A 15,413-nucleotide genomic window follows, 5' to 3' on the forward strand; every position below is an offset into this window, starting at 1 on the left:
ATTGCATGCTGTATGTTGTACTAAAGTTATTTAAAAAAATCTAACACAGCGGTTGCATTAAGAACCAGTGTATCTTTCATTTGCTGTACAACATGTATTTTTTAGTAAAGTTTATGATGAGTTCTTTGGTTAGATAACGTGACTGTCCAAAATATCTCCGGGCAATTTTGTGCATTATGGCTACGTATTCACAATGTAAAACCAGGATTTGTAGCTCTAAATATGCACATTTTCGAACAAAACATAAATGTATTGTATAACATGATGTTATAAGACTGTCATCTGATGAAGTTGTCCAAAGGTTAGTGATTAATTTTATCTCTATTTGTGGGTTTTGTGAAAGCTATCTTTACGGTGAATAAATGGCGTTGTGTGTTTGGCTATTGTGGTGAGCTAATATAAATATATATTGTGTTTTCGCTGTAAAACACTTAAAAAATCCGAAATATTGGCTGGATTCACAAGATGTTTATCTTTCATTTGCTGTACACCATGTATTTTTCATAAATGTTTTATGATGAGTATTTAGATATTTCACATTGCTCTCTGTAATTATTCTGGCTGCTTTGGTGATATTTTTGATGGTAGCTGCAATGTAAAACTATGATTTATACCTCAAATATGCACATTTTCGAACAAAACATAAATTTATTGTATAACATGTTATAAGACTGTCATCTGATGAAGTTGTTTCTTGGTTAGTGACTAATTATATCTCTATTTGGTCGGTTTTGTGATAGCTACCTATGCGGTAGAAAAATTGTGAAAATATGCGGTTGAGTCTTTTGCTATTGTGGTTAGCTAATAGAAATACATATTGTGTTTTCGCTGTAAAACATTTTAAAAATCGGAAATGATGGCTGGATTCACAAGATGTTTATCTTTCATTTGCTGTATTGGACTTGTGATTTCATGAAAATTATATTATATGATATCCCTGTCGCGTTAGGCTAGGCTATGCTAGTCAGCTTTTTTGATGAGGATGCTCCCGGATCCGGGATGGGTAGCAATGAAAGGTTAAGTGTGCATTGAATTCTAAATAAATCACTGACAGTGTCACCAGCAAAGCACCCCCACACCATAACACCATTCCCACGCTTCACGGTGGGAATCACACATGTGGAGATCATCCATTCAACTACTCTGCGTCTCACAAAGACACAGCGGTTGGAACCATAAATCTCAAATTTGGACAGATTTCCACCGGTTTAATGTCCATTGCTCGTGTTTTTTGGCCCAAGCAAGTCTCTTGTTCTTATTGGTGTCCTTTAGTAGTAGTTTCTGTACAGCAATTTGACCATGAAGGCCTGATTCACACAGTCTCCTCTGAACAGTTGATGTTGAGATGTGTCTGTTACTTGAAATCTGTCAAGCATTTATTTGGGCTGCAATTTCTGAGGCTGGTAACTATAATGAACTTATTCTCTTTAGCAGAGGTAACTCTGGGTCTTCCATTCCTGTGGTGGTCCTCATGAGAGCCAGTTTCATCACAGCGCTTGATGGTTTTTGCGACTGCATTTGAAAAAACGTTTAAAAAAAGTGATGTCTTAAAGTAAGGATGGACTGTCATTTCTCTTTGCTTATTTGAGCTGTTCTTGCCATAATATGGACTTGGTCTTTTACCAAATAGGGCTGTCTTCTGTATACCACCCCTACCTTGTCACATTACAACTGATTGGCTCAAACACATTAAGAAGGAAATAAATTCCACAATTAACTTTTAACAAGGCACACCTGTTAATTGAAATGCATTCCAGGTGACTACCTCATGAAGCTGGTTGAGAGAATGCCAAGAGTGTACAAAGCTGTCATCAAGGCAGAGGGTGGCTACTTTGAAGAATATAAAATATATTTTGATTTGTTTAACACTTTTTTGGTTACTACATGATTCCAAGTGTGTTATTTCATAGTTTTGATGTCTTCACTATTATTCTACAATGTAGAAAATAGTAAATATATAGAAAATCCCTGGAATGAGTAGGTGTGTCCAAACTTTGACTGGTACTGTATATATTGATTCTTGAAGAATATAACTTATAAATATCTCCTGAGCTTAGTTCGACTGTCAAACTCCATGGGAACCCAAAATATAAGCTTGTTTTTCTCCAATGTTTGTAATTATTGTAAATGTAAACAAACACTGTACACTACAAACACTCATAACATGGTTAAAACAATAATGATGATATCATGGATGGTGAGTCCTTGCATCCATAGCTCTGTCTAACTTCTTCGGTATCGGTGTCCCTTCCACAGGATGGTTGAGCTAACGTAGGCTAATGCAATTAGCATGAGGTTGTAAGTAACAAGAACATTTCCCAGGACATAGACATATCTGATGTTTGCAGAAAGCTTAAATTCTTGTTAATCTAACTGCACTGTCCAATTTACAGTAGCTATTACAGTGAAAGAATACCATGCTATTGTTTGAGGAGAGTGCACATTTCTGAAGATAAAAAGTTATTAATAAACAAATTAGGCATATTTGGGCAGTCTTGATATAACAGTTTGAACAGAAATGCAATGGTTCATTGGATCAGTCTAAAACGTTGCACATACACTGCTGTCATCTAGTGGCCAAAATGTATACTGCACCTGGGTTGGAATAACATATTATGGCCTTTCTCTTGCATTTCAAAGATGATGGTAAAAAGATAATACAAAAGAACGTTTTTTTCTTTGTATTATCTTTCACCAGATCTATTGTGTGTTATTCTCCTACATTCCTTTCACATTTCCACAAACTTCAAAGTGTTTCCTTTCAAATGGTACCAAGAATATCCTTGCTTCAGGGCCTGAGCTACAGGCAGTTAGATTTGGGTATGTCATTTCAGGCAGAAATTGATAAAAAGGGGCGGATCCTTAAGAGTTAATCTGAGAGTGGTTACATTTCTCCAGGCCCATCCCTTAGCTTTTTACCAAAACAGAGGCAGGACGACCGTTTTGTTATTGTTTCATCTTTGGATTTGCCCTTTAAACAGCTGCATATTATCAAGATATCAAAGTGTCACCAACAAAAAGGTAAACAATAGACCTATAGCAAATGCAGCATATGGCATTCATTTTTCACATGTAAATAGCACTTTTTAGTAGTACTCAAAGCATGCCAATCCATTATTTCTCAACTCGAATCAATGAGCCCAATCAGTCCATGACAACAAAATCATAAACAACAGAGTAGGGCTGGCTAATAAGTCCTTAGTTTTGGTGTCATGCTCAGGTAAAATAATTTGGATAATCTATATTTCCATATTTCCGAGTCCTATTCTTGAAGATCAAGGGGTATAACATTTATTGGAATGACTCAAATTCTGATAGACTTGTGTTTTTAATGTAAAGATATAATTTAATCGTATTATTATATGTAATAGAAAGCGATGGGTTAGAAGAAGCCTACATAACCAACCCATAAAGTAAAATGTTACGTACATATATGGCCAGATTTGTAAACTTTAACATTGATTTATCCTGCAATAGATGTTGTTCAATTGGTAACATACATTTTTGTCTTCTTCTAATGCCTCTTAAGGGGAAAGTAATCTAAAAGTAACAGAATGTAATCAGATTACGTTACTGAGTTTGGGTAGTCCCAAAGTTACTTTACTGATTACAATTTTGGACAGGTAACTAGTAACTGTAATGGATTACATTTAGAAAGTAACCTACCCAACCCTGATCTGCAAAATGTATAGTTTTGAGATAATTCGTATTTTTCAAGTCCCAGATGTTTTGTGATGTCTTGCTCTTTCATGACTCAATAAGTGTATCACCTTATATACAATTATTTTTGATTGACAATCCAGAAATCCCACTGGCAGAAACTGGTTGAATCAATGTTGTTTCCACGTCATTTGAACTAAAACATGTTATGTGATGTAGTTGAATCAATGGGGGAAAATTCTTGAATTTGGGAATATTGTATTTTTTTATGACATGGTGACGTTTGTTTTTGATTTCTTGTTAGTTGACAACTCAAGTAATTTAAATAAAAACTGGACGTTAAACTGACGTCTGTGCCCAGTGGGTTGTGTTATTGGATTGCAGATGGAACCGTATAGCATCAAGGTAAAAGGTGTTTGCGCAGATTGAACTTTCTGATTATTATTTTGTTATTGGAAATTGACTTTTTCACAAATCTGACGTGCTGTATCTCACATATAACCACCTAAAGAGCAACTCTATATAAATAACTCATTTTCTACCAAAATGTCAGATAGAACCTTATAGTGCCTAGGTCACAGTATGCTGAAGCCCTTCCCGTCAAGAGGCAGATGTCAGTAGATTTTCATCACCTGAGAGGGAGGGTTGTTTACAGGAACTAGTATTCTCCTAATGGCTGATTCATTTGCATGTAATATAAAATAATAATATAACATATGCCATTAGGCAGACACATTTATCCAAAGCAACTTACTGTCATGCGCGAATACATTTGAACATAAGGTACAAGAAGAGCAGGCTCTACAATTACAGATGACTTGCAGAGGGAAGGGTGGAGAGAGAGATAGTAAAGGGGTGACATGTTTTTGGGTCAATCAGATCACAGATCACGTCACGACAAGTGATTACAGTAGTTCTCAAGCTGATAGTCGGGCAGGAAGGTCCTGAGGCTAATTATCTTCAACCTAATCCCGAGGTGCCCAGGGAGATACAGCCACTTCGTTCTATCCGTAGTTCCCATGACTCACCTAATTTGGTTCATTTAATGCACTCACACACAGTCTCTGTTTCAGCCAGTGTCTCATGGCCTGTATTTCTAAAATAGACTCAAGCGTTGCAACACAAGGTGACTATCTTCATGCGTCGACACACCAAACCAGTTCTGCAAGTACTGTCACTTTGTGAATAACAACAAACAAAGGCACAGTGTATTGTGGCATGCTGTACCAAGGTTATCAACTACAATCACAGTAACGGCTCTTTTCCTATAATAACAGAGAGAGATTTTACATGAATGCCATAGGCCTACTAATATTTGCTTAGTGTGTAATGGGTATTGTTGTAATAGATCTACTGCTGTACATACTGTATCATTTGTAGTATATCTTGTGTAAATTCATCCGGTGTATATACGTATAGATTGAATTTGGATTACTGTTACAGTTCTATTTGGGTTGTTAATTGGATTAGTTCTGACATGTATTTTTTTTGTGTGTACTTGTCTGACATTTTACTGACATTTAGGAGCTAGTAACATAATACATGCACTGCACCTGCTATAACATCTGCTAAACTGTGTATGCAACCAATAAACTTTGATTTTATTTGAATATTGTACTTCGTGACAAACTGGCAGCTGTTCAAATAAGGAAGTCACTGTGCCTGTGGTCTGCTTCAGGTAATGGGAGTTATACATTTATATGTAAACTATTGTCTGACCTTTTCCTATATATGGCAGTCCAGGTGTGAGTGTAAGTGTGTGTATATTTCTCTTTCCATTTCTCAACAAACCTATGGTGTCTAAAATTGTACATTATGTTTCGGGGGACAAATGTTGGATAGTTTGTGCAAGTGCATGTATTTGTGACAAGAGATACTACATGTGAATAAATGAACATTATGAATGGATGGTATTGTGCTGAAATATAAGGATTTCATATAGATGATGACAATGGAAATCAACATTCATATTTGTTTCATATTGTTTCAAATTTTCCAACAGTAATTTGACAATCTGCTTAAAACACAGCTCACATTCGATACTGCCCACTGGGAACACACTGGTTGAATCAACCTTGTTTCTAGAACCAACGTGGAATAGACGTTGAATTGACTTTGGGTGTTGGGTGCTTTCTAACCCTCCATGAGCCCTCTGCTCCAATCATCATCAGTAGGACAAATGCGCTGCACTTTCCAATATTACGCATCTGTTAGATAACAAGCATACTTTCTAGGAACAGCAAGTATTCTTAGTGATCTGCCAAAGGCACGCTTGAAAAGAGAAATAGTTGTGTTTGGTTTTTGTTTGGATCACAGCTGAAGATCATGGATCACAAAGAAGGTGGGAGGGGCGGTGTACACGTCTCAGCCAATAAAATCATTGACCGTCTGAATGAGAGGATGATACATTAGTATTGGTCCCACGCATCACTCTGGAGGCACACGAAAAGACCCTCATTCAGCTCACTGGTTTGTGTGTGTGTGTGTGTGCGTGTGCGTGTGCGTGTGCGTGCCTGTGTGTGCTCAACTCCCTTGTATTATCCTTCTTGAATTGCGGTGCTGTAATCATGTGTTAATTCTCCTAACAGAACCCCAAAATTCCAAAAATACTTCAAAACAAGGAAATAACTATTTAGGATCAGTTATTAGAATGTCTGTAAAAACATTTGTTATGTTTACCAGCCTCACATCAAGCAACAGCCAGTTATAGCTATATCTGATTATCCATGTAGTACTGTATGTCATAAGATTTACAATAAAAGTTTATTCAAAAAGAGTTCAATACAGAGAAAAATAAGACCCTTTCAATATCAAACAACATAGCAAAAATATTTTAAAAAATGTAATATTTGTTTTGAGAAAATCTTAAACACAAACAAACACACCCACATTTCAAATGCACAGACATCTGACCTGAGAATGCCATGGAAACCAATCAAAAACCACTGAGTAATCACCAAAAAGATCTATATCACTACATACAAAACCAGAGATCTGAAAGACAGCAACAGTTAGTATGAAGTCAGTAAAGACAAACACACAGAAAAAAGTTGGAAAATGGGACAAGAGAGAGGTGGACACAGAGAGAGACAATATAGAGAGAGTAAGGAGAGGAGAGATATTGGATGAAGTACACACAAAAGGGGGAGAAAAGACAGAGAGAGAGAGAGAGAGAAGAAAAAAAAAGCAAGACTCAAGCAGTCCCTTTATCTTTTCTTCTTTTCAGACCTTTCGTAACAGATGTATCTCTGGAAGGGATGGTAGGCACCATGTTGGTCCCCCCTGCCAGTCCCAGTGGGAGAAGAACGGGGCAAACTTTGTCCCAGGCATCTGGTGGTGAGCGTCATGTTTGGGGGGTCCGCCCCACAGGCCGGATGGTACCAGGCGGTGCAGAGACCAGGGGAAGTCGTAGCCACGGTGGTCCTCAGTGGACACACAGATGGTGAACACCATGAAGCCCCAGGTGGTCAAGCAGTGGCACTGCAGCAAGAGGGGGTCCACGGTGGTCCAGAATCCCACACTGATCAGCTCCCATGCTTACAGGTACTGGGTGACCAGGCTGAAGGGCTGAAGGAACTGGTGGTGCATGGCGTGGAAGGTACGGTACAGCCAGGGGACTCTATGGTGGAGGAGATGCCAGAGGTAGTACTGGAAGTCAAAGACCACTGTGCACCCCAGGATGCCCAGGAGGAAGCTCGTTAGAGTGGGGGCTTTGCGAGGGAGCGGGATGGGTGGCCTCCACAGCCACTGGCCCACAGCGGCAGGGAAGACATAGACCAGGTGGTTGTGGACTGTGAGGCCGAGCGTGGTCCAGATGTTGTCCCATGTGACAGGTCTGTCTGGGTGGAGCTTGTAGCGGTTGAGGGTGGGCCAGCTGGGGGCCAGGACGTCCAACAGGGTGTAGAGGAGGAGGTAGGTGGAGACTGAGATAGGTGGAACAGAGGGCTCCGCAGCTCAGCCTGGTGGTACTGCAGGAGGTAGTCCCACACTGGCTGAAGGACGGACGGCTCCGGGAGCCCCAGACCCAGGGTCAGGTTAACCACATCCAGGTGAGAAATCCAGGGGACAGCCACATCACTGAACAAACCGCCAGCACTCATTATGACCACAACTAGAATTGGTGGTTCTCTATAAAGTCTAATAATCACAGATTATTAATTTATAACTGGGTTGGTTGCAGCAGAGTCCACAAGAATAGCAAAGATCCTTACAGCTCTAACGTAATGTTTGTTTTCTGCAAAAAGCAAATCATCTGATGCCGTGCTGAACTTGGGTTGGGGGTCGATCTTAGCCTCTTATGTACATCGAGGCGCCACCTCCCCCCCTCCCCCCCCCCTCTCTCTGGGTTTTACAGCAGGTGGTCTGTGAAAAATGTATATTTCTCTCTTTCTCTCTCTCTTCCTCTCTCTTTCTCTTATTGACTTGTTGTGGGGGCTAACAGTAATACATCATAGAAAGCTGTCAGAAGGGACGTTGAGTTCAAAGGCTCTACTTATTCATGTTAAATTACACTTGGCAACAAAAATACAATGTTGAATTTTTGTATGGTTCAGCTTGCATCATACTGCTGAGAATAAGGTCTGATTGTTGGAAGTGAAAAGAGGCAAGTGGTCTACCACAGAGATGGTTTCTATGGTGGAGCTCAAGTAATCCCTTTCTAACTCAAACAAGGCTTTATATAAATGTTATCATATTATCTAAATTAACCTAATAATGGGCAATAAATTCTGCTTAAGCTTTTATGATAATTGCATATTAACACTGTGTTTATGTCCAATGGCACCACTAGATTTTGTGCTGTCTGGCACCACTAGATTTTGTGCTGTCTGGCACCACTAGAGGGCAGACAAGTACCACTGGAAGAAAGACGGCTCTGCTCTGTACCGTAGATAGTTGTTTCTGAAGGGGTTTTTCACTGACATCATTGGAATCTTGATTCCAAAACATTTCATTTTGTGGACACACAACCCTTTTCTGAGGGCTGCAATTGAAAATCTCCCTTTTTTCAAATGTTTTCATGAATACCTGAAACTGAGTGATGTGAAGCTCCATTAATCTTTGTTTTTATATGCATTAGAAGAAGTTGAAGTGTAGAGCAGCACATTGTAGGATTTGAATGTATCTCAATGAGAACGTATGTTACTGTGTATTACTGTTGTCTGGTCCATAGCTGTTCCACATACATTTTAGGGACCAAAAATGTAACAACAAGATAACCTCATGACATTTCAACTTTGAAGGGGACTCAGTGGTCTCTATGCAATGCGAGAGTAATTCATTTATGTTTACAGATATCATTTCATTAGGACTTCTTATGCTTTTCCCCTCTCACCCCCTCCATGGGGACATTACATGTCTCTTCTGCGTAGTATTTTTTAATTTAGCTTGGCCAACTCTGAAGGGAGCAGTTTCATCACCCTAACCAACGGAAATACATTTTAGCTGTGGAAGAGGAGGGCAGATAAAGGGTTGAAGACACAGCTGAGATCCACCCTCCCTCAGGTGAGGTCTGTAGGGGCATGAAGGCTAAACAAAGAACCAGCCTGCGTTGCTGAAGCACCTGAGGCTTAGTCTCCCTATTGGTGCTATGCAGGGAGGGAGCTGGAAATCTGGTCACAATGTGGACATGGTGGACGGATGAAAGACACATTTTAATACCATGTGTAGACCCCCAAGAATTTGGCCACAATCAGAATGTGGACATGATCAGGACAAAGACGCATGTTAGTACGAGAGAGAGAGAGAGAGAGAGAGAGAGAGAGAGAGAGAGAGAGAGAGAGAGAGAGAGAGAGAGAGAGAGAGAGAGAGAGAGAGAGAGAGAGAGAGAGAGAGAGAGAAAGAGAGAGAGAGAGAGAGAGAGAGAGAGAGAGAGAGAGAGAGAGAGAGAGAGAGTGAACCAACATTCAGAACAGTGACTGACAGGGAAATGAAGTAGCGCCATAAAATTCCAACTGAAAATCACTTCACCTTGTTCTCCCATATTCTTCATAAAGAACATATCCTGTACAATCCCATTCAATGCAGCTGAGACACATATTGTACATAGATCTATTTTCAGCTGGCGTGGTGCAGTATCTCTCCACTGGAGTAACACTGAGGGCCTCCTATGACTAAAGTGAACCCACAGGGGACACCAGGGCCTATATGGGAACATGTTTTGTTTTTCACGGCACCACCGTTGGGCCTTTGATTAAAAGCAGAGCAAGAAGACACAGTTACCATGTTACCGTGGGTCTCTCACCTGTGGAATTAATTATTGCTATGGTGATGAAGGATGAAACATCATGTTTCCACTGATTTTTAGATAAACAAGCCATGCTGCAAGCTCTCTCAGATCACACTAGCCCAGGATTCTAACCAGGTAGGAACACCACCTCTCCTTTTGTTATGTCTAACCATATGTTGCTTTATGTCTGTCTGTAGAGTAATATCTAATATTGGTACATGTCGCCTATTGTGTGCTTTTGAATACTTGCAGCCATAGATTTAGACTTAACTCTGACTTTTGTTTTAATAAATGTAGACTTTAAACTGTTTTTAAATTGTTTTTCCCTTACACTTTTCCCCAGTAGGTCGTGAAAGACATTGTCCTCCTATCAGCACCATGCCAAGTCAACTCCAGAGTGCCATGGATGCACTTATAACAGTTTTCTACAAATACTCCGGGAACGATGGAGACAAATACAAGCTCAACAAGGGAGAGCTGAAACAGCTACTGAACAGTGAACTCACTGACTTTCTCATGGTAAAAAAGCTGTTTAATATTCATAATTTATCAATCTCAATATATGTTGACATTATTTTGGTATCCTCTTCACTAGACAGTGTTTAGCAATTGAAAGGCCCGAAACACTATTTCATTGTTAATAAATGTATTGGTCACATGCGCCAAATACAACAAGTGTGGACTTTCCAGTGAAATACTACTTACGAGCCCATTCTCAACAAAGCAGAGTTTAAAAAGTAAGACAAATATTTGCTAAATAAAAAGGAAATAGTAAAACAATAATAACATTAACGAGGCTGTATACAAGGAGTCAGTACCAAGTCAATGTGCAGGGGTACGAGGTAGTTGAGGTCATTGAGGTAATACAGTAGGTACATGTAGGTAGATGTTAAAAGTGACTAGACAATCAGGATATAATAAACAGAGTAGCAACAGCGTATGTTATGTGAAGAATGTGAAAGTGTGTCTATGTGTGAGTGTGTATGTGTGGCGTCTATATGCATGTATGTGTGTGTGTGTGTTTTTTGTGTGAGCGTATGTAGTGTGTGTGTGTGTATGTCTGTGTGTGTTGGAGTGTCAGTGTAGTATGTGTAGTCTAGTGAGTGTGCATAGAGCCAGTTCAAGGAAACTGTAAAACACAGTAGCATGAATAGAAAAAAACAACTGTATAATTTATATTTATATTAATCTGTTTTAGCTGTGTGTTGAATCTCAAATTAGAAGCTAGCTGTCTTGAATTACAAACCTTTTTGTGACATTTAGATGAAATCATAACAGCATTAATTTCATGATGAACATTAGTGATATTTATGCTGTTCTTATGGATATGTTGGGGGGCTTTTTGATGCTACTTTTTACCCATTGAGACTTGAAAGTTGAATTAGACAACCAAATACATATTGAATTTATCAGATTCACTCATGTCATGATTGTACAAATCCATGTGGTCTGTTGTGTTAATTTGTTCCAATTATAGACCTACTACACAACATTTACATGATTCTTAGAGACGTGGCAATGTTGTTTTTCTTTTCTTCAATATGCCTCAGTGGCTAGAAAGCATACAATTACACTCTTAAAAAAAGGTTTCCAAAAGGGTTCTTTAGCTGTCCTCATAGGAGAACCCTTTTTGGTTCCAGGTAGAACCCTCTGTAGAAAGGGTTCTACATGGAACCCAAAATGGTTGTACCTGGAACCAAAAGGGTTGTACCTGCAACCAAGTGGGTTATTCAACGTGTTCTCTTATGGGGACAGACAAATAACCCTTTAAGGATAGCTCCTTTTTTTCTAATAGTGTAGAACATAGTTGATTAAGAGAATGGGAGAGTTATCTAGTTATCCAAAAAGGAAGGCAAGAAGGAAACATTAATGCAAAGGGACCTTATTTGACATTTCTCCTTCTACATTACGCTGGATTAGTTTAGCCACTGTGAAGTTTTGATTTCTGGTTAAGTTGAGTATAAGTCTCTTGCTTTTGTAATTTTGTAAAAGCAGGCAAGATAGTAGTTCCTCTTCACTGCCCTGTCTGATTGTAGTAGGTTGTTGTAGATAACCTACCATGCTGCAGTGGCCGTGATGGTGCAGAGGAGTAGGCGTGTGTGTGTGTGTGTGTGTGTGTGTGTGTGTGTGTGTGCGTGCGTGCGTGCGTGCGTGCGTGCGTGCGTGCGTGCGTGCGTGCGTGCGTGCGTGCGTGCGTGCGTGCGTGCGTGCGTGCGTGCGTGTGTGTGTGTGTGGATCAGAAGTCCCCATCAGAATAGTAAACAAAAAATGTTTTGACCAGCTGGGGAAATTTTGTTAGTCCCCAAAAGGTCAAATGCTATTTCTAGGGGGTTTAGGGTTGAGGTAGAATTAGTGTTAGGGTTATATTAAGGGTTAGGGTTAAGGTTAGGTTTGGGGGTTAAGGTTAGGGAAAATAGGATTTTGAAAGGTTATAAATTGTGTGTCCCCGCAAGATTAGTTAAACAAGACTGTGTGTATGCGAGTGTGTTTGGGGAGTAAACCTGCCTGTCTGTGTTCTAATGGATGAGCCTCATACCATGAGAGATGGAGTGAGGGGTTGAAGAGACAAATCTCTCCTCCCTCCTTTTTTTCTCTCTACATCTTCTCCCTCCCTCTGATGGAAGGAAGCCTCAGGTGCCTATGCATCATCACCAGTGACCCACATCACCTCCAAATATAAACTTGGACTACTCTCTTCTGATGTCACTAGTCTCCACCCACCGACGTGCCTCTGACAAGTATAGAGACGGTGTCCTGGTAACAGTCGAATACACATTCAGGACACGCCACAAATGGCACCCTATTCCTTATTTAGTGCACTACTTGTCAAAGTGCCAAATACTGACTTTTCACGTAAATTTCAATGATATTTGTACATATACAGTCAAGCTGTGTGTGTGTGTGTGCTACATACCTCCATTAGCTCCATGTCACTACTCTGTATCACAGGCTGGCTTGGCTTGACTGACAGAAATCATCCAACGGTCACCATCTCACACACACACACACACAAGTGCACATACACACCTCTGATGGTTCTCAGCTTATGGTTCATTGATTATCGCCAGCGTCACTCTGGATTCCAGTGGACATTGGCTGTGTGGTGTGGTGCCCTGCTGTGCTGTGCAGTGCCCAGTCACTGCCTTTGGCGGTCTAATATCCGGGATGAGGCTCCAGCACCATGAATCCAATGACTCAGAGCCTGAGGCGTCTCTCCTCAGATCTCCCCCATCTTCATCTCAGATCTCTGGCTGGGAGATTGACACAGGGCCTAATTGCAACCTGCTATCATGAGGGGACTTGTTTATTGGCCAAGCAGCTGAATCCAGATCGGTCAATGGGCGACATGAGACATGATTCAGGACGGCTATTTTAGAGTGGTAGAGTGAGTCGGAGGCCTGGAGTAAGCTCAGTGGAACAGAATACATTAGAGTTACAGTATAGAATATTTGCTGCTGTTCAATTGTTGTTTTAATTATGAGATATGCCTATATCTTTAGACTCAAAATTATGTTGATCTCAAGGACTGTCAGTCCTTGCATCCATAGACCTGTATATTAATTTGAGAGTGGTTACATTCCCCTAGCCCCATCCTTCAGATTATCAAGGTTTTAAATTATTTGATTGGTGGTTAGATCTTTGATTGACTGATTTAATGATTGATTAATTGTTGTTTCTTTTCATTTCCAGTCTCAGAAAGACCCCATGCTGGTGGAGAAGATCATGAATGATCTGGACTCCAACAAAGACAACGAGGTGGACTTCAATGAGTTTGTGGTTCTGGTGGCGGCCCTGACCGTAGCCTGCAACGACTTCTTCCAGGAGAAGCAGAAGAAGAAAGCCAACTAACAGTTAAATCCGAAATGGCTTCCCCTTGCCTATTTAGTGCACTGCTATTGGCCAAAGCCTCATAGGGCTATGACAGGTCTACATAGGGCTCTGGTCAAAAGTAGTGCACTGCATAGGGAATAGGGAGCCGAGGTAGAAAGTAACGAATTACAACCACACCCATCATGCTGACCATTGAATATTTACTGTGATCACTTCTCAATTCCCCATGGTCTCAGTGCTACTAAAACCACTACACTATATGTTTGTCAACAGCAGAAGGAGATTAGACTAAAGTTGAAATCATAAATTAACATACTTTTGCTAGAGATAGGATACTTCTGTCCCTCCGACGCGTCAAAACAGATGATTTCAAACATGGTGTCACACTACCCTGAGTGCCAAACTGTTTCAGCTCTCAACAACACGTCTGGCCAGAGAACATAACCACACAGATCTGGCTAGAGCAGAAACAGACTGGTACCCAAGCTATCGTCACATACCCTGAGTTGATATCAGAATAACTGTCTGCTTGGTTAGTTCAATGATTGATTTATTCTGTCATTCATCCACCTTTTCATTGATTTTTGCAATGTATTGTAACTATCAATGTGTCACATCTTGCAAAGAGGGAGGGGGGGGGGTTATTTCCTGTAAATCAGAGACATACTTGAGAATGTTCCTTCCATTCTAAAATGTGCTTGTTTCATGAAACCCTTTCTGTCACTTAATGAGAAATGTAAATCTAATTACAATTGCATGAGCATGTTTCTTATTAATAATTCATTTGCCGTCACATGTAAATGATTGACAGCATATAATCATATGAAAATGATTAGCTTGACAATATTTGTTTTATATTGTGACAGTAACACAGCATAATAAAGTTCTAATCCCCAAGACCTTGAGTGTGTGTGTTTTAGACTTACTGTATTGGTGTGCGTGCGAGTGTGTGTGTATGTGATTGTGTGCTTGTACGTGCCTGTCCTGTGTGTCCTTCCCCATCACTCTTCTTTGGTAGAGTCTTCTGAATATTTCTCAAGGAGAGGTTGTGCTGTGCTTTTGGATGGTCTATGTATAATGCGCCTGGTGATGCGTTCGATGACGCATGAGGATGATGACGCAATCCCCATTAACCACCTGGACCTTTCACCACCTGTCAGTCAAAGTGACTCATGACATCCCAACTTCAGAAGCAGTCACAGTGGCAGTTTTTCCTTGGGGATTCATAAAGTACATCCACGCTAGAAAGTGCAGAAGAACAACATTTTATTTTTACAAATGTGATTTTAACCCCTAATCTGAACCTGAGCTTTTACACTAACCTTACACCCAACTCCTGATCCATTAGAAGCAACAAAGCATCTTTAGGTTTTAGAAAAGCGCTATAGAAGAGCAATGTATTGTTAACAACAACAACATACTGTATACAGTTAATTATCTCTACAGTCCTAACAGTATCCCCTGTTGTCTGAGTTGAAACCATAAAATTTAGAATTAGTAAAGTCTTCCTTTCTTTTTTCAGACCCCCAACCCCTTCTCTCTACTCCAACACAGAGATCTGTTATTGAGGATTCTGAAGGAAAAACATTCATAAGCCATCATCTACATACGTACGGACTCACACGCACACACGCACACACGCACACACACTCGCACGCACACACACACACACACACACACACACACACACACACAC

The 15,413-nt window shown here is 40.2% G+C and overlaps 1 protein-coding gene and 1 pseudogene across 1 annotated transcript; one reads left to right on the forward strand and one right to left on the reverse strand.

Moving 5' to 3' along the window:
- Positions 1-6,882: 6,882 nt before the first annotated feature.
- On the reverse strand, positions 6,883-7,760 carry LOC120026240 (annotated as a pseudogene).
- Positions 7,761-10,264: 2,504 nt separating this feature from the next.
- LOC120026241 (protein S100-A1-like) lies at positions 10,265-13,735 on the forward strand. Its single transcript, XM_038971062.1, has 2 exons — positions 10,265-10,405; positions 13,577-13,735. The coding sequence occupies exons 1-2, from the start codon at positions 10,265-10,267 to the stop codon at positions 13,733-13,735; spliced, it is 300 nt and encodes a 99-aa protein (XP_038826990.1).
- The last annotated feature ends 1,678 nt before the right edge of the window (positions 13,736-15,413 follow it).

The sequence above is a fragment of the Salvelinus namaycush genome, chromosome 31 (assembly GCF_016432855.1).
Source record: "Salvelinus namaycush isolate Seneca chromosome 31, SaNama_1.0, whole genome shotgun sequence".
NCBI lineage: Eukaryota > Metazoa > Chordata > Actinopteri > Salmoniformes > Salmonidae > Salvelinus > Salvelinus namaycush.